The following is a 19,431-nucleotide window of genomic DNA, read 5'->3' on the forward strand; positions in this document are numbered from 1 at the left end:
ACTCCTCGTTTTGCCCGAGGAACCACAAATAAAAACCCGAGGGGAGGGGAAGTTCCTGAAGATTAATGTGCTTTTGGGGGAAAAAAACGTGAAGTGCTTCCTTGCCCGGGGTGGTTTCTAGCAGCAAGACGTCCGCTGCGGTCAGGAATCTTGCTGGCAGCGGGTGTGCGCTGGGTCTGAGCGGGCAGCAGCAAAACTGCACGTGCAAGTGGCACAAATTGCTCGTAGCATTCTTGGCACCCAACTAGTGCTCCCATCTATAATTTCGGAAGCCTCATTCTAAGGTTTTGGGGAGGGGGGGGGACATACATCAGGCCTGTTATTTCTGCTGGCAGTGCTGGTACTAAAAATAACCGCATGAATGACATTATGGAAGCTGTATTTGAGTTCATCAATAGCTTAATTTTGACTGGGCAGCAGGAAATATTTCCAATGCTGAAATGTGTTACACTGTGGATTATCATTCCTGGAGGAGAAGTGAAAGCCTTATTGCCCGGGAGCTTTTAAAGGGGAGGGTTTAGGAATGAAGAGGAGGGAACAATCTGAGAATCATGGAATGGTTTGGGTTGGAAGGGACCTTAAATACCATCTTGCTCCAAGCCCCCTGCCCTGGGCAGGGACACCTCCCACCAGACCACGTTGCTCCAAGCCCCGTCCAGCCTGGCCTTGAACCCCTCCAGGGATGGGGCAGCCACAGCTTCTCTGGGCAACCTGGGCCAGGGGCTCACCACCCTCACAGCAAACAATTTCTTCCCAATATCTCACCTAAATCTCCCCTCTTCCAGTTTCAAACTGTTCCCCCTCGTCCCATGGCTCCCCTCCCTGCTCCAGAGTCCCTCCCCAGCTTTCCTGGAGCCCCTTTAGGGCCTGGCAGGGGCTGGAAGGTCTCCCCGGAGCCTTCTCTTCTCCAGGCTGAACCCCCCCAGCTCTCTCAGCCTGTCCTCCCAGCAGAGGGGCTCCAGCCCTCCCAGCATCTCCGGGGCCTCCTCTGGCCCCGCTTGTATCATGCCCTGATATTCTGAGTGTTTCGGAGTCCCCGAGAGGGACCAGTGAGCAACAACCACAGAAATATCACTTCCATGAGCCGGAGGAAGCAGCCCCATGGCCAGGTCTGGTTCCCAGGGTTGGCAGTGTCAGGCTGGGCCTCCAGAGGGCCAAACCCTGGTTGCTCTCGGCTGCACATGGGCTACCACGCGGTTCCTGGCAGCAGCTGCTGGGGCCACAACCCCCCTCAGGGCAGCAGCTCGCTTGGGCTGTGGTAGTGTCGCACGAGCTGCTGCAGAGACCGACCAGACAACCCGCCCTGCCCGCCAGAGATGCTCCGAGCTGGCCTGGGGGTGTCTGGACAGAGATGTCTGCCGTCCACCCCTGTCCTGGTTTGAGCAGCACAGGATTGATTTCTCTTTCAGTAATTTTACTTTTCAGTAAGGTCTCTTCTAATGCCTGGGAAAACTGCACTTTCAGAAGACTCCGGTGCCTGAATTGGTGACAATATTTACTTTACCGCCAGCTCTGGGGTGCGGGTTTCAAGGTCTCAGTGTTCTCAAGGTGCGGGGACGAGGGGAAGAGAGACCTGGGCATTGCCCCAAGCTGCCAACAGGGTTATTTCGTACCATGAACGGCACATTCAGCATAAATTAGGAAGTTTGCTGAGGAGTGCTCTCTCTCTCTCTCTCTCTCCCCCTCCCCTGATGGCTGCCATCCTGAGCACTCCTCGCCCCGGTGCCGCAGCCCTGAGCCCTTCCCTTCCTCCCGCAGCCGCAGCGCTCGCAGGGTCCCACATTGGCTGTACCTGCGGGGAGTGCACGGCTTCTGCTGGGGAATGGGCTGGGAATAGTCCTCGTGTGGTTTATATTGGTATCGGGATCAGTACTGGTTCTTTAGTGTTATTCATGTTAAGTATTTAGTCTTATTCTATTAAATCTGTTTATATTTCAGCCCTCGTGTTTCCCTGTTTTTCCCGATTCCCCTTCCCGAGTGGGGAGGGGTCATTGGGTGACAGAATAATTTTCTAGATGACAATAAATTGTTGTGGCTTCCTCAAACCATAGCAGTGCCCCAGAAGGAACAGCAGCTCCTCGCTGAGGTCCCGCGTGGCTCAGGCTCCAGGGTGTGAGGTGTGGGAGGGGGACCCCTCGGGACGTCACAGCCTGCGCCTTCGGGACTTCCCTCGCGCGGTGGTTTGGTCCCTGGAGGGCATGTTGGAGCGGTTTCAGCATGTGCCACCCTGTAGGAGTCCCCAAGAGGCCAGGACACGGAGGGGAGAGAGCAGCTGTGCCCCAGCCGTACCCCGTCCTTGGAGGTGCTCGCAGAATGCTTTTCCCAGGGGACCCCTGCTGGGTTCATCTGTCTTATTCCCATCTTCCCCATTCCCTTGCCCCTTTCTCCGGCTCTTGTCTTGGCATGAGTTGGGCTGAGTGTGATTTCCAGCTCTCCACTCCAGTCCCCAGGCAGAGGCGGCTGTGACCGTCCTGCCTGAGCGGGGACGCACTCATCCACCCAGCCCTGCCCGGGAGAGATAGCCTGAGTTACGCCATTTAACTTGTCCAATTGATTAGTTAATGAGCCACTTGTTTGCCTGGGGTCACTCAGCGCTATTGCCTCTGCTTGTAGGTTGGGTGCTGCTTTTTATCACACGTTTCCCCACATCCCATCGGTTGTAAGTCTGTTATGTAGATATTAGTAAGCTGCAATTTAAAGGGGACGCTGGCAGGGCAATTAAATGCCAAATCAGCGTGTTTCCCAAGTTCGGAACATCTTTGTATTTGTTTTCTTTTCCTCCCACCAGCGTCCCAGCAGCTCTCCGCCCCAGCCCTGAGGGTAGCGAAGCTGGGGACTGTTCTCGTTCATGGGACTGGGGGGAAACACAGGGAAGCTGGGCCAGAGAGGAAAGGGAAGGTCTGCGCTGTTTGGAAAACTCAAAAGCTTTGAGAAACTAATGAGATCTCCAAACTTTCCTAAATACTTTCTGGAAAAACAGAAGCCTACCCCATCAAAACGGTGCATCATCCAAATGCCAGCGCTACGTGGGTGGGCAGAGAGAGTCAAAGTCGTCTACACTAATTAAACCTCAGCCTCTATGAATCCAATCAGACCTCTCCAGAAGGCAGGAACGTTTTACACCGGGGACAGTTCAATAATACTAGAGATAAGCTTGAACTCCGACGATCAGATGTGGAGTAAATTTATTACGAGGCAAGTTTCCCAAATCTAGCTGGGTGCTTTATAACGCGGTTCAGACGGTCGCTTTGAACCGCGGTGCGTCGTCTTCTCAGCTGCTCTCGGGAAACACTTATAGGCATTTGCAAATTAAATCAATAAGGAATTTCTCAATTGAAGCTGAGGACATGGGGGATGACAAAGACTGATGAAAGCAGTAGGAGGAACATACTCATTTTCTGAGATGTTTGTCACAGCGGTCGCTTCCCAGCATAATGGGCAAACGCGTTTACACGTGTTAAATACAGTTCTGCTCTCAGTTCTTGTGTCTACCTAGAAAGCGGCTTAGTGGAACCAGAACTGGTCTGTGCACCGGTGACAGCTCCTTCCACCATGGCACCTGTGGCTTCTGCGGGGGGCTGGTGGCCACCACGCCACGCAGAAGGAGGAGACGCTGAGAAGAGTTGCCAGGCTTGCTCCCTGATGCCGTCTCCAGAGGCTGGCTTCCCAGCCGCCGCCGCCGCCTCCTTTCTTGGTAGCGCAGCGCTCTGGGGCTGCCATTAGGAGAAGGCGGGCCTGGCAAGGAGAGCTTAATTGCCAGCCTGGCCCCAAGCCAGGCTTTCAGAGGCAGGAGAACGTCTGGCCAGGGTACCCCAGACACCCGATTCCGGGTCGCTCCCTTCTCCGCTGGCAGGAGCTGCCGTGCCGGAAGCTGACACGAAGCTCTAGGCCAGCGCGGGGACCTGTCCCTCAGCCAGGGAGGGCGGGAGAGGCTGGGACAGGGGCACCCTGAGGATGCCATCGGGCTGGCTGAGTCACCCAGGGATGCGGGGGAGCTCCGCTGCTTTCCGCCGGTGGCCAGTCCTCGGTCCACTGGTTTTATAGGAGCTCTCCCAGTTAGAGCCAGGTCCTTCCCTCCTGCTGCTGCCGAGAGGCCACGGGACAGTGCTTGGATCCAGCTGCAAAGCCACAGCTCACTCTGCAGAGCAAGGGCAAACGAATTATTCGTGTTCTTTTGGCAGCGGGCGCGTTCGTTGTGGCATGTATGTTTGTATTCTTCCACCACGCCGCACAGGCACGGGAATATTTGTCAGCACGCTGGCTCCCAGTGCCACCCAGCGCCCCAGCAGCCTCGCGGGGAGGCAGTGACTGGCCGTCCCAGCTCGGAGAGACGGGGACACGGAGAGACGCACAGTGGGACCCCCAGAGCAGAGCCCTTCCTCTCCTCCCGGCCAGGGAAGGCCACTGAGGATTCCCGAGGGCTTCAAACCCTTTTCCAAACAGTACTTTTTGGGAATAGCTCAGCTGAAAAGTGTGGGGAGACGCTGGGCAAGACTTGTTGCTGCTTCTTTCTCAGGGCAGTGGTGGGTGGGAGGCTCGGGGCTGAGGCAGAGCCTTCCCCCATGGCCACAGAGCGCTCACCCTCTCGTCCCCCCGCTGGTATTTTCTAAACATCAGCTGGATTTGAGGATGCCTGAAGGGTTAATGTTATGCGGTTGAATCCTTGTGGCAGGTGTCAGGGAAGAGCTCTGCATTTCTCTTCCCTTCAGATAACCTGCTCTTGGAGCACAAGTGTCGAAGTTGTGATTTAAATATATCCAAATACATGTAATTAATCACAAGTGCAACATACCTCCTTTCCTGCTGCGAAACCTTATTAACAGCGTGGGCGGAATCCTAAAATACCAGATCTGCCACCTTTCAGCTCAAAATCCCCAGCTCAGAAAGCCTCGAGGCAGCCGGCAGACGTGAGCAGCCAGAACCAAAACACCCTCCCTCTGCCCAGGGCTTTTATCACCTCTACAGCGGGCGATCCCAGTACACAGCAGGCGATCCCAGTACACAGCAGACAATCCCAGTACACAGCAGACAATGTTCCAGTACAGGCTGGGGGCTGACCTGCTGGAGAGCAGCTCTGTGGAAAGAGACCTGGGAGTCCTGGTGGACAACAGGGTGACCATGAGCCAGCAATGGGCCCCTGTGGCCAAGAAGGCCAATGGCATCCTGGGGGGCATCAAGAAGAGTGTGGCCAGCAGGTGGAGGGAGGTCATCCTCCCCCTCTGCCATGGCCCTGGGGAGGCCGCATCTGGAGTGCTGTGTCCAGTTCTGGGCTCCTTGGTTCAAGAAGGAGAGGGAACTGCTGGAGAGGGGACAGCAAAGGGCTACCAAGATGCTGAGGGGACTGGAACAACTCTCTGATGAAGAAAGGCTGAGGGATTTGGGTCTCTTCAGTCTGGAAAAAAGACAGCTGAGGGGGGATCTTATCAGCACTTATAAACACTTAAAGGGTGGGTGTCAGGAGGATGGGGCCAGGCTCTTTTCAGTGGTGCCCAGCAACAGGACAAGGGGGAACGGGCACAACCTTGACCATAGGAAGTTCCACCTAAACACGAGGAGGAACTTCTTTCCTGTGAGGGTGGCAGAGCCCTGGCACAGGCTGCCCAGAGAGGTGGTGGAGTCTCCATCTCTAGAGACATTCCAACCCCGCCTGGACGCGTTCCTGTGCCACCTGCTGTGGGTGACCCTGCTCTGGCAGGGGGTTGGACTGGATGATCTGCAGAGGTCCCTTCCAACCCCCACCATTCTGTGATTCTGTGATCCCCATTTGGATTGCGAAATTTGCCCTCCGTGGGGGATCTGTGGCAGTCGTCGAGGATTTCTTCCCGGGGCTGTGGTCGGTGGGGTGTGGTGGTTGGTTCCATCCTCTAACGGAGGGGCAGCACGTTGCGGACCTGGGAACGCCATGACTCAAAGGTTGCCGAGCAGAGATAGCCAGGCTCGTGCCAGCTTGGCAGCACGCCCCGGGGCTCGTGGCAAGCGCAACGCTCAGAGATGGAGCCCCGGAGCTGTCGTCCATGCCAGGGAAGATGGACAGGGTACGAGGAATGGCATAATCACTCTTTCCAGAATTGATTCCTTCGCAGCTTAACATGTTAAAACATCAAAAGTACTGAAAAAAACCACCCCATCTGCTACCAGAGCTAATCAAACACATCAATTATTGCTTCAGAAAGACAGTTGCTGCTGGATTTGATATCCCAAAAAAGCAAAGCTGCTTTAAAGCATCTTTTTATTTTAGCTGAGTGTTTTCATGACAGCACATGATTCCTAATGAGCGCTGGTACAGCTAGGACACACAGAAAAATATGTCAGCTGTGCAAAAACCAGCTCTAGGCACGGGGGGAGTAACTCTGAATCCCAATGGATTTCAGTAGAACTTTGGAAGCTGTGTTTGTTGCATGGGGGCTTAGGAACCAGGCTGGGAACTGGGCACGTCCTCCAAAGTCTTGCTTTGATACCCTGAGTCATGCACTGACCCTTAATATCTGGGAAAAATACACAAGGTTGCTCTGTTCTTATTCCTAGGATCATGGAACGGTTTGGGTTGGAAGGGACCTTAAAGCCCACCCAGTTCCACCTCCTGCCCTGGGCAGGGACACCTCCCAGTAGAGCAGGTTCCTTGTGGGATTTGATGGTGGTACTTGACTTGAGGATGAAACACAGGGGCCGCTGAAGAGGCTGGGTATGTCCCTTCGTTTCCTCAGTTGTCCGCACCGTGTTTGGTGATGGAGAGCATCATCTGAAAAGGTTTTGAAAGGCAAAGTCACCTTCCAGCTATCAAAACACTTCAGATGAGGCAGATGGGAAACCAAAAATATTATTATTTAGGTTTGGGCGGTAAAACTGACGTTGAACCCATTTGCCTCGTTTTTCAGGCTTTGATGATAGTTAATGACAGCTTACAGAAGTTGTAAGTGATCTAAAAAAGCCATAAAAAGCTGCTTTGTGTCCTTGTTCAGGGGATGAATTTAACAAAACCATTACGGGGCCTTAAAACACTGTTTTGACTTTCTAGAACCAGCTGTGGGATGATCCAGCTGCAGTTGGATCCCCCTTGCATCGAAGAGAACATTTAAGAGGATTAATCCCAATAATTTTAATTCAACAAAATGACCTTATGTAACATTGCTGAGGAATTAATGAGAATTCTCTCATGTGGGTCATCACCGGCCCGCTGGATTTTTATTTTTTTTCCCCTCTCGCGGGTCTCGGGCAGAGCGTGGACAAAGTAGATGGACCGTGTAGCATGTTGCGCGGGATCGGGAGGATAAGTCACTGGGATCGGGAACCCTTTTCCCTTCGCCAGAGTATTATTTGGGAACGCACGGAGAAGGACGCAGCTGCCAGCCTCCGCTGGTGCTATTTGAAACCCCTTTTGGCTCCCAGGCTTTTTCCACAGAAAAATTGCAATCTCATCCAATGCAAAGGCTGCTGCAGGAATCTGTGTAGTCCATCCAGCTGCCTGCTGGGTTTTGGGGTTTGTTTTTTTTTTCAATCGTGGAAAAAAAAAAAAAATCCCCATCTAATCATTTTTGACTGTGTTTCTTTGCTGCTCTCACTGAGCCGAGCAGGATGCGTATTAAAGCTAATTAGGTGCACGTAGGGTATGCAATATTTGATCTTAATATTAAGGGCCCCAGGAGAGGGCACGTTGTCAAAGTTACGCAACTGCAAATTTCAGTAAAACCGAACTATGCCAGTGGCCTGCCGTTGCGTGCAGCCCGGGTCTGCGCCGCCCCGGCTCACTGCGGGAGGTGGGGGTCTGGGCAGCCCCCCCTGCGCCCCCGCTCCTGCCCTTTGCTCCCCCTTGGGCGCCGGGGAGAGTAAAAACCCCATCTGGGGCAGCGAGAAAGAGTGTCTGTTGCCTTGCTTTGGTATCATCAAGCGCGATGGATTCCCCTCCCGCCTCCCGACTGCACCCCAACGGCACCATCCCCGGTGTCGGTGTGTTTGGGGAGGGGGGTGAGGTTTGGGTTTGGTTCGGCGGCAGCTCTTGGAGTCGGGTCCTCAGCCCGCGTGTGCCACCCGCCAGCACCAGCCCGACCTCCACGGGAACCGGCGGCTGCCGGGAAATGGGCAGCTCGTTTGTAGTGTCATTAGCACTTGGGAGCAGGGTGGTGTGTCTGGGCACCGGGACCCCTCTGGGGCCAGTGGTCTCTGCGGGAAAAAAAATATCATTAGGGTGACTCGGGTGGGTAGAACCACTGGTATCATAGAATTATAGAATCATCGAATGGTTTGGGTTGGAAGGGACCTTAAAGATCATGTAGTTCCAACCCTTCTGCCCTGGGCAGGGACACCTCCCACCAGCCCAGATTGCTCCATGCCCCGTCCAGCCTGGCCTTGAACCCCTCCAGGGATGGGGCAGCCACAGCTTCTCTGGGCAACCTGGGCCAGGGGCTCACCACCCTCACAGCAAACAATTTCTTCCTACTATCTAACCTAAATTTCCCTTCTTTCAGTTTGAAACCGTTACCCCTTGCCCTATTGCTACATTCCCTCATAAAGAGTTCTTCCCCGTCTCTCCTATAGGCTGTGGAAGGGATCTTCAGAGATCATCCCATCCAACCCCCTGCCAGAGCAGGGTCACCCACAGCAGGTGGCACAGGAACACGTCCAGGCGGGGTTGGAATGTCTCCAGAGATGGAGACTCCACCACCTCTCTGGGCAGCCTGTGCCAGGGCTCTGCCACCCTCACAGGAAAGAAGTTCCTCCTCATGTTGAGGTGGAACTTCCTATGGTCAAGGTTGTGCCCGTTCCCCCTTGTCCTGTCGCTGCGCACCACTGAGAAGAGCCTGGCCCCATCCTCCTGACACCCACCCTTTAAGCGTTTATAAGCATTGATGAGATCCCCTCTCAGCCTGCTCTTCTCCAGGCTGAACAGCCCCAGGGCTCTCAGCCTTTCCTCAGCAGAGAGATGCTCCATCCCCTCAATGTCTCCGTAGCCTCCGCTGGACTCTCTCCACCGGTTCCCTGTCCTCCTGGAACTGGGGAGCCCAGCACTGGACCCAGGGCAGCTGTGGCCCCGGCAGGGCCAAGCAGCTGAGGGCAGGGGACCGTTGGCTCTGGGCACAGCTGGGCTCTGCGGGGGTAATACTTAGGATTTAGCCACGGGATGCTTCATTTTCCTGACTTTGTGGCGTTCAATTCCAAAGGATGACTACGTCCCTGTGGCGTTTGGCTGGAGCGCTAGCACAGTGGCTGGACTTGCCCTGCGCGCTCAGCCTTGCCTGCCTTTGAAGTATCAGTAGTGGTGTCTTTCATTTCTCAGCAGTAATTAATTACTTTTGGGAAGCGGCAGGCTGTTTATGCTCTTCGACTTGTTTTATACACACGTTTAAAAGCGGAGCGTGTCACTCCGCTGCTTCCTGTTAGAAAACGTAACTGCTGAAGCAGTCTTCAGAGAGCAGAGGTGGGAAGGGTCCCTGCAGCGCCCCACACCAACCCCAGAGCCCAGACCCCGGCTCTGGTGTAGGGAACGGAGCTTACGGCCCAGGAAACCTCCTCTCCTCTCAGCCACCATCTGGAAACCAAGTGAGGGTCACCCCTCGAGACAGCCCAAAGCCAAAAGGAAGCGTCGATGTAGAACTCGATTAAAAAATAATTAAAAAAAAAGACTAAGAGCCACTTCCAACAAGCCACAGGACGGCAGAGACACAGCGTCACATTGGCACTTCTCTTTAGTGCACTTGTTTTTGGTTTTGGGCCATGTTAAACTGGAAATGAAGAGAATCCAGCGTATATTTTACATGCCTGAAAACAACCCGAAATCAAAGGTTTTTGGGAAGATGCAGTACCTGGCCCCTACATGTCTAGAAGCTCATCATCGTTAGCTCGATAGCTGCGCTTCTACAAGCAAAAAATAAGGTGGTGGTGACAACCATTTTGAGTACGCACAAGAGAGTTTCTTACGACATGATTTTCTAGTGTTTTGGCCGGCATTAAGGTGCAGAAGCGCGCGCCCAGCTTGGGCTAGACCTTGTGAAGGCATCGGTTACTTACAGGCGTTGATATTGGGCACAAATTCAGCTCCCTTGGAAGAGCAAGGATGTTCCTGCTCTGTACAGGTCCATGATGGGTTTGCGATGGGTTTGAATGAGCTCGGCCATTTCCAGGGCCCTAGATTTTGTCAGCATTTACAACGGCCCGATGGATTTGCTTCTTGTTTTTAACATGAACCAGCTGGTTAGTTGGAATAACGTCTCTGCGTGCAAGAAATACGTTGGTGGTAAGAATTCCGTTTTGAGTGACCCAAAGGTATTTCCTGCAGAGCGGAGATTTCCCCCAGCCGGGGGGAGTCTGTCACAGGGCTCCAGCGGTATTTCTTGGACTGGCGTTAAAAACCCAGGTGGAAAAAATAGACGCTTTTTAAAATGAGCTCCATTTGCAGTTTTGAGATGGCCCTGACTAAGGAAACTGTTTTTCTTTTCAAAAAAGCGGGCAAACGGTCATCTTAATCTTCATCTCGGAGAATCGCTTGCGGGAATGGGATGGACAACGTGTCGTTCAAGCACAGCCGAGCGGGAAAAGACGGAGAGGTTTGAGAATTTTGCGCCCTGTCACAGAGGTCTGAGCTGTGCCTTTGCAGTCTTTGAGACACAAGGTCATGGGCATCTGTGTTGATTTAATTTAATATAATCCAGGAGATTTTAATCGCATTTCAGGCTATTAAATGAGTGAGAAGAGAATCACTGGAATTTAGCTTCATAACTCCCCTGTAAACAAACTTTTTAACCTCATATCAAGATAAAAATAAATTTTAAAGTAGCTGATTACCTCCAGCGGCGGATTTGCCATCAAAATTTGATCAACCCCTTCCCTTCCCTTCCCTTCCCTTCCCTTCCCTTCCCTTCCCTTCCCTTCCCTTCCCTTCCCTTCCCTTCCCTTCCCTTCCCTTCCCTTCCCTTCCCTTCCCTTCCCTTCCCTTCCCTTCCCTTCCCTTCCCTTCCCTTCCCTTCCCTTCCCTTCCCTTCCCTTCCCTTCCCTTCCCTTCCCTTCCCTTCCCTTCCCTTCCCTTCCCTTCCCTTCCCTTCCCTTCCCTTCCCTTCCCTTCCCTTCCCTTCCCTTCCCTTCCCTTCCCTTCCCTTCCCTTCCCTTCCCTTCCCTTCCCTTCCCTTCCCTTCCCTTCCCTTCCCTTCCCTTCCCTTCCCTTCCTTTCCTTTCCTTTCATGTGAAAGTCAGATTTTTGCATGATTATTTTTCCCCATTTGCAAACACAGCATACAGAGTTTTCTTCAAAATTAGGTTTTTTTCCTTTTGACTCAAGCTCTGCCCAGCCTCACCAGAATCACAGAATGGTGGGGTTGGAAGGGACCTCTGGAGATCATCCAGTCCAACCCCCTGCCAGAGCAGGGTCACCCACAGCAGGTGGCACAGGAACGCGTCCAGGCGGGTTTGGAATGTCTCCAGAGACGGAGACTCCACCACCTCTCTGGGCAGCCTGTGCCAGGGCTCTGCCACCCTCACAGGAAAGAAGTTCCTCCTCGTGTTTAGGTGGAACTTCCTATGGTCAAGTTTGTGCCCGTTCCCCCTTGTCCTGTCGCTGGGCACCACTGAGAAGAGCCTGGCCCCATCCTCCTGACACCCACCCTTTAAGTGTTTATAAGCGTTGATAAGATCCCCTCTCTGCCTTCTCCAGGCTGAACCCCCCCAGCTCTCTCAGCCTGTCCTCCCAGCAGAGGGGCTCCAGCCCTCCCACCATCTCCAGGGCCTCCTCTGGCCCCGCTCCTACAGGTCCACATCCTTCTTGTGCTGAGGGCTCCAGAGCTGGACGCAGTACTCCAGATGGGGTCTCACCAGAGCGGAGCAGAGGGGCAGAATCGCCTCCCTCAACCTGCTGGCCACGCTTCTTTTGATGCAGCCCAGGATGCGTCCATGGCCAAATACTCGGTTGTCCCTTTCACGCCACCTCCCTTCTGCCGTGGATCTCCTGCAGCTGCAAGCAGCACTTCGCACCCTGTAGCATCTCACGCCCTGCGCATCGGCTGGGACGTTCTCCCTGCCCGCCTTGTCCATGTGGACTTCAGGAGCTCCCTGTACGGAGTCCTGGGGAGCCTGGGGCTCTCCTGCCGTGGAGGGAAAGGCTGCAGAGGAGAACACGACCATCCAGGCTGGAGCGGAGCTGTGGGTCCTGCCCAGGGCACCACTGCCACCAGCTCAGCCTCCTGCAGCCCCGAGAGGTCGAACTCCTCGCTGTGGCACCAGGCTCTGCAGGAAAGCTGTGCAATGACCTCTCAGAGCCTGTGTTTGTCCCGGTGAAGGCAAGGAGTGAGGACACTCTCACAGGGGCTGTACCCTTCATTTGCAAGGCGTTTGCTTGCCGTACACTCAGAGCGTAATAATCTCTTCGTGATTTCTCGCCTGGCTTTATTTAAGCAAATCGCTGTAATTTTAGGGATCTGCATTGGTATGGGAAAACTTCATTCAGCTGGAAGCATCATCGTGCTGATTGAAAGTAAATCACCTTAGGTAAAACAGAAACAGTATGGGATTTATTTTCTCTGGTAGGCAACTGGAAGTCTCTACGTATGTCTTTTACAGTGACGCAGACAGTCTGAAGCCACACAGAGCTCCCTGAATTTAGCAGGAAACGTTTCGGAGGTGTTGGCTGGAGGTTCTGGAGTGATGATGAAGTGCAGGAGACATGAGGCAGGGCTGTGTCCATCAGGAAAGGAGAGCCTGCGTGTAGAGCCGTGGAAGGGATGGAGGATACCGAGCAGAAGTGTCTGCAACAGGCTCTGCCGCTGAGCGCTGCCGTCTCTCTCCCTCTGGCACAAGAAGGGCAGGTTTTGTAAGATTAAATGTCTTCAGGCTGGCCGTGTTTAAGGAACTTCTTACTACATTCTTACAGGCTCTGCTGGCGCCATCTCGGGAATACAAACACTTCTCCTTGAGAGCTCTTGGAGGGCAGGTGAGGTACCAGAAGACAAGGGAAAAAAAAATGTAAACAGGGTGCCTATCTCTAAATATAGAGGGAGAAAAGAGGAGTAAGAATTATAGACCAGTCAACTTCTAGAAGCTTTCAGGAGAAAAGAACTATCAGTCAAACAATTTGCAAGCACCTAGGAGATAAAAAGGGAGATCAGTGACATCCAGCATGGATTATACAAAAATGAGGTGCGTTAAACTGATCTCATTCAATTTCTTGGCAGGAGAAGGAGAGGAATAGTTGGTGCCGCATCTAGATTTTGGGAAGGGCTTGACACAGTCCCACTTGACTTTCAAAAAGTGACCTGGAAAAACAGTCTGGATAAAACTGCTTTAGATCTTACACAGAAATGGATGAGTAGCACAACCCATTCCCAAAGAACAGAGTTACCGGTGGCTCATGGTCAGAGCAGAGGACGCTGTCGACCAGGGCTCTGCAGGAGTTGGTTTCCTTCCGAACTTTCATCAATGAAGAATGGATGAAAATACATAATTAACATCTAGCAGTGATGTGGAGCCGGGAGAGGTATTTGAGCATGTCGGAGGACAAGCTTTACAGCTTCAAATGGTCTTGGCAGGTCAGAGGAGTGAGGACCGGGTCTGGTCTGGGGCACTGCGCCTCGAGAAGGAAGAGGACCCGGTGGGAGAAGGTCTAGAAGAGTCATAGACTAAGCCTGGCTTAGGTTGGAAGGGCTGGAAGGAAAGTGCTGGAATAACTTGTCTGAGACCAGAGCGGGGCTGGGGGGAGGTTTTTGGGATAGATGGACAAGAATTCCCCCCAGGAGTGAGCTAGGCGACCCGGCTGGAGCTGTGGTCTTCTCCCTCCAAAGCTGCTGCTCCACAGCCGCTGGGGCAGCGCGTGTCAGCCGGGACACGCGGCAACATTATCTTCGGCTTTGCCTTTTAAATGCGTTCGGTTTGTAGTGAGAGGCTGAAGGCATGTAAGTGCTTTGTTGAACGGGAGCCAAAACGAGCCGCTGCGCAGAATTGCCCCCCCACCACCACCACCGCTTCGTTTCCAAGTATTTCATTTATTTTGTAATTAAGCAATAATCGCTGAGGCACTGGGCGCTTCTTCGGGATTGATGACTTGCTGGGGGACGGCAGAAGATCTGATCCGGTTTCCCCAGCAAATACCTGTCTGTTAATGCCGTTCTAAAATGAGTATGACAACGTAAGATGCAAACGTGTGGGGTTTGCTGCTAGCAGCCGAGGGGTGGGGAGCAGGCGCTAATGGGGACATGAGACAATCAGGTTGCTTCAGCTGTCTCTCGCCATTCCATTCAGAGCACGGTGTTTCATTAGGCACTTGGTGAATGAAACGGCTTTTTAATTGCTCAGAATCACTTTTAAAAATCACAGCGTTGTCTCCCCCCTCCACGGCCCCCGGGGATCTTCTTAAATCCCTTTTCTTCCTTTGCCCTGGAGAGAAGCGGCTCTGCCGTGGCAGAGGAACCTGCCTGCGGCACTTCCCTTTGTGTCCCGGACACGGGGAAAAACACCAGCCATTCAGAAAACGGAGGATTCGCATTTTTAGTGCTGAAAAGTCCCCGTTCCCATTAATTTGCGGGTTGCTCGGGGACTAGCCCACCCTGCCTGGACCTTTAAAGTCTTCCCAGCCTTGACACACTGCTCGCTTCTATTAGTTCCGACACTCTGGGCATTTTTAGTATCCAAACCCCACTGCTTCTCATGTCCTGGGGCATACAAGCAGGCTCAAGCCATCTCCCACAACAACATACCTCCTGAGAGCCTTGTTGGAGCTTTGGATGTCCTCTGGGCAGTAAATCATAGAATCATAGAATCTTCATGGTTGGAAAGGACCTTTGAGATCATTGAGTCCAACCATATACACACACACAAAAAAAACCCAAACCAAACAAAAAAACCCAACAACCTACAGTCTCTGACACTAGAGCATGCCCTGAAGTGCCAAATCTAGATGTTTCTTAAATACCTCTAGGGATGGTGACTCAACCACCTCCCTGAGCAGCCTGTTCCAGTGCCTGACCACTCCTTCAGTAAAGTAATTCTTCCTAATATCTAATCTAAACCTCCCCTGCCGCAACTTCAGACCATTTCCTCTGGTCCTGTCATTATTCACCTGGGAGAAGAGGCCAACACCCACCTCTCTCCAACCTCCTTTCAGGTAGTTGCAGAGGGCAATGAGGTCTCCCCTCAGCCTCCTCTTCTCCAAGCTAAACATGCCCAGCTCCCTCAGCCTCTCCTCATACGACCTGGTCTCCAGACCCCTCACCAGCCTGGTAGCTCTCCTCTGGCCACGCTCCAGCACTTCAGTGTCCCTCTTGTACAGAGGGGCCCAGAACACGATGGCAGGCAAGAAGAAAGGTGGAACCCAACTGGGTGAGCGGCAGCATGAACGCTTCCAAAGGACTATGGAAAAAGCTGCTAGGGGAGTTCAGCCATCGGCTCGCCAAGGCAAGCAAGAGGAGAAGCATTTGCGAAAAGCATATAGGACAATAAACCAGTTCATGGTGTCCTAGCAGGCTTTGGAACAGCACTCGTCAGTGGGGATTTGCTCGCTCAAATATTAGGTAATGTGCTAACTGCATGATTGATTAATCCGTAGGTACTTCCTACAGCAGAACTTCAATACTGGCATCCGCAGCGCTGCTTTCAGTCACCGTGGCTGCCTTCCCGGAGAGATTTCCCAGCAGAACAATCGGCGTGGTTTTTTTTTCTCCACGCTCTTTTCTGCCCCCTTTAGAAGTAACGCTTTTCATGTCGGCGCTTTGAACGATGTCAGTCCGTTCGCGGAGGGACACCAGAGCCATTCGCCGTTGCTTAATTCTGCCCCTTCAAGACAAGGAGCCCTGTTACTTGATGGGGAGGCGACTGGCTTGGAGTATTTAGCAGCGCGGAGTATTTAGCAGCGCGGAGTATTTAGACGTGAAAATCATAGGATCATAGAATGTGTTGGGTTGGAAGGGACCTTTAAAAGTCATCTAGTCCAACCCCCCTGCAGTGAGCAGGGACATCTTCAACTAGATCAGGAAAATGTCAGGCAACAACTTCGTGGTGCAAAGCCAGAGATGGTTTAAACTCTGAAGAAGACCAAAGCTCACCTCTTTCCTTCTCCAGCTGCCCAGCCCTCTTTCGGCCATGTCCCATCCCTGGCTGATGCCTCCCATTGCCAGGCAGGAACGAAGCCAGCCCGAGGTGTGGGCACGGCTCTGATCCCCGCCGACATGGCCAACGGCTGGACCAGACAAATCTCAGCTACCTCCTCTTGCCCCGCCTTACACTGCTCCTCATGTTCGTCCTCTCCTCGCCCCTTTCTTACCCCCCTCCCACGTTCCCTTCTCTTAGTTGCCCCAGAACCAGCATTTAGTCCCCTCTGCCCCAAAATCCAACCCTGAGCCAACCACGTGGAAAGAATGAGTTCTTCCTGGCGATGCTTTTGCTAACCGCCCGCCTGCCTCCCGCGGGAGTCCCGCTCTGCCGAGCCGCTCGCTGCCGTCCTCAGAGCTGGGAGGAACCGGTGCTGCGCGGTCTCTCTGGAATTCAGAGGGGATTGATGCAGACCCGTGTGCTTTGTGCCAGCCATAACTCTTCAGGTTTGACTGCAACTTTTGACAAAGAACACATTTCCCAGAAGTGCAGCAACTTATCTGAGTAACGGTAAATGGTCCGTGGGACGCAGTGCCAACACACAGCTCTGCTGGCCCTCCTCCTTCCCCCTTACTCAAATGTTGCTACTCCAAACCTCGGCGCAAGAGCTGGGTGCACTCAAAATAAATGCCACAGGGTGGAAGGTCTGCTATTGACCATAACTCTTGATCAAAAGCAAAACTAGCTATAGAAAAAAAATTTGACAAATTGGCAAGCATCAAAAGAAACGTGGGCAGCAGGGCGAGGGTGGGGGATTCTGCCCCTCTGCTCTGCTCTGTGAGACCCCCCCTGCAGTGCTGCCTCCAGCGCTGGGGCACCAACAGCAGAAGGACACGGAGCTGTTGGAGCGGGGCCAGAGGAGGCCCCGGAGATGCTGGGAGGGCTGGAGCCCCTCTGCTGGGAGGACAGGCTGAGAGAGCTGGGGGGGTTCAGCCTGGAGAAGAGAAGGCTCCGGGGAGACCTTCCAGCCCCTGCCAGGCCCTAAAGGGGCTCCAGGAAAGCTGGGGAGGGACTCTGGAGCAGGGAGGGGAGCCATGGGATGAGGGGGAACAGTTTTACACTGAAAAAGGAGAGATTTAGATGAGGTAGGAAGAAATTGTTTGCTGTGAGGGTGGTGAGCCCCTGGCCCAGGTTGCCCAGAGAAGCTGTGGCTGCCCCATCCCTGGAGGGGTTCAAGGCCAGGCTGGACGGGGCTTGGAGCAACGTGGTGTGGTGGGAGGTGTCCCTGCCCAGGGCAGGGGGTGGCACTGGGTGGGCTTTAAGGTCCCTTCCAACCTAAACCATTTTATGATTCTGTGATTCTAAGTCTGGATTTAGTAAGTCAGAAAGGTTTTCATCCATCCCTGCTCTTCCCAGCCCAGGTGAGACAATCCAGCAGCCCCTCCTGCTGTTTCAATTCCGCCTTCGTGGAGCTGGGGTACCTGAGCAGGGGGCTCTGCCCAGTTCCTTGGATCAGTAGCTTAAAAATTTCCTGGACACCAGTTAATTTGAACTACTGCCCGTCTTGGTCTGCCTCTGCTTGTAGCTGTGTTTTTCCAGGACTGGGAGGGTGTTGGAGGAGCTCCTCCCAGGAGCTTGGTGTTAGTGATGTGCAGGCGAAGGCTGTGGTGGGGAGAGCAGGGAGTCGGTCGCTTGTGTTAGAAAACCTTTCCATGAGCTTCTCATCGTGGGAAGTAGATCTGTGTCTTTGTCAGCATGTTTCTATCAGCCTTGTTCTTCACGTAGTCATCCGTTACTAACACGGGGCTGGCATCCAGCCCCGTTCTCCGCTGCCGTCCCAGCACCGTATCCATTGCGAGCTCACTATGATCCCCGCCAGCGCTCCCTCTCCCCGGGGGGATGCCAGCACCGGTCAGGACTTTGGTTTGCGTGATTTAGAAAAAAAAGCAAACAAAATTCCTGTTATAGACAGGATGCTAGGTTTTATCAGCGGCCAGATCTGTTGCTGAAGGACTCCCCGTTGTCCAGGGAGATCTGAGGATGAGCAAGCAAGGACTTCATTTCAGCTAAGCAGATCATCCTCTCTGCCAATATTTAAGAGACAGGATCATAACTTATGTCTTCACTGGGAAGAATCGTTGTCAAACATAATTAGCTCTGCAAACCGTAGCTGTTTTCTAGACACACCCGGGCACAGTTCCTGAGCTGCTTAGAGATGAAGAGATGATAGGGGTCAGTCTTCTGGCTGGAGCAAGGGGCTGCAAGAACTCACTCCATCAAATAGCTCGTTTTGCGGCGTGTAATCGAGACTAAAGCACGGAGCATCCAGCGCGCAGGGCTGATGGGGCTGTGGGTCTCATTCCCGCATGGCTTCAGGAAGGGATAACATGCCATGCCTCTGGGCAGAAAAACTGGTTTTAAAGGAGGGAGAAGGAGGGAGGAGGCGTGAAGGGTTTTAATTACTTTAAGTGCTACACAACCAAGTCATCCATGCCTGTGTCCCCGTGTGCACAGGGGTATTTTACTTCTGGTTTCTTTTTAAGGCACCCCCAGAGTTACTATGAAAAGGACTGGACAAGAACTAGGGTTTTCTACCACTTGTTTCAGGGGTTAAGGTCGGATCTGATGGTCATTGGAAGCATTGAGCATAATTCCATAGACCTGGACAGGAAAGATAATGTAGGACCTGGAAACCTGCCCGCTGTGACCAGTGAGGATGCGAACACGAGGGGCTCCAGGCTCCGGCGGTTGCGGTTGGGTTGGGAGGGAGGTACCGTATGCGCCGACCCCACACAAAACCTCCTTGAGAGAGAGGAAAAGGGATGCCCATCCCAGGCACTGGGCTCAGACACACTACTGGCGAGCAACCAGAAAGGTTTAAAAAGAAACGCTGCACTAAATTCAGTGAATCGAGCTCGCAGATGCGCTCTTCAAAAGAGCACAGCTCTCTTTGAAACGTCTCCCCCACTGAAATGACATTCTCAAGACGTTTTTGTCCTTTGTGTTTTCTTCAGGATCATCCACGAGGATGGCTTCTCTGGAGAGGATGTGAAGCAGTACAAGCCAGTGGTCTACAGCAACACTATCCAGTCACTGGCAGCTATTGTACGTGCCATGGATACCTTGGGCATCGAATACGGTGATAAGGAACGACGGGTAAGTTAAAACCGCCACCGCTTGGGTACAGAGAACGGAGCACCTGGAGGCTCCAGAGCACTCACAGGAGGCGTTTGCACAACCTGAATACCTTGGGGGGCAAAAAGGAGGGAGGGGGGGGAAGATTTACGCCACTGACGTGTGCCTACTGCACGTGCGGTTTGTGCAACAGCAAACCAGAGGCACAGGCACAACCGCATATGACGTGCCATTGGTACACCCGTGCTAGCAAGAGTAGCCCTGGGGACCTCCGTGTCACAACAGCCGTGGTCTCTC

General features: G+C 53.2%; 1 protein-coding gene across 2 annotated transcripts in view; it reads left to right on the forward strand.

Annotated features, from left to right (window-relative positions):
• Positions 1–19,431, forward strand: part of GNAO1 (G protein subunit alpha o1) — a 161,718-nt gene that overhangs the window by 37,635 nt on the left and 104,652 nt on the right. For both annotated transcript variants that reach the window (XM_074583237.1, XM_074583238.1), the window contains exon 3: positions 19,014–19,155. In XM_074583237.1, the coding sequence (XP_074439338.1) occupies positions 19,014–19,155 (142 nt within the window). The remainder of the gene's footprint in view (positions 1–19,013; positions 19,156–19,431) is intronic.

Source organism: Larus michahellis, chromosome 4, assembly GCF_964199755.1.
Source record: "Larus michahellis chromosome 4, bLarMic1.1, whole genome shotgun sequence".
Classification (NCBI taxonomy): Eukaryota; Metazoa; Chordata; class Aves; order Charadriiformes; family Laridae; genus Larus; species Larus michahellis.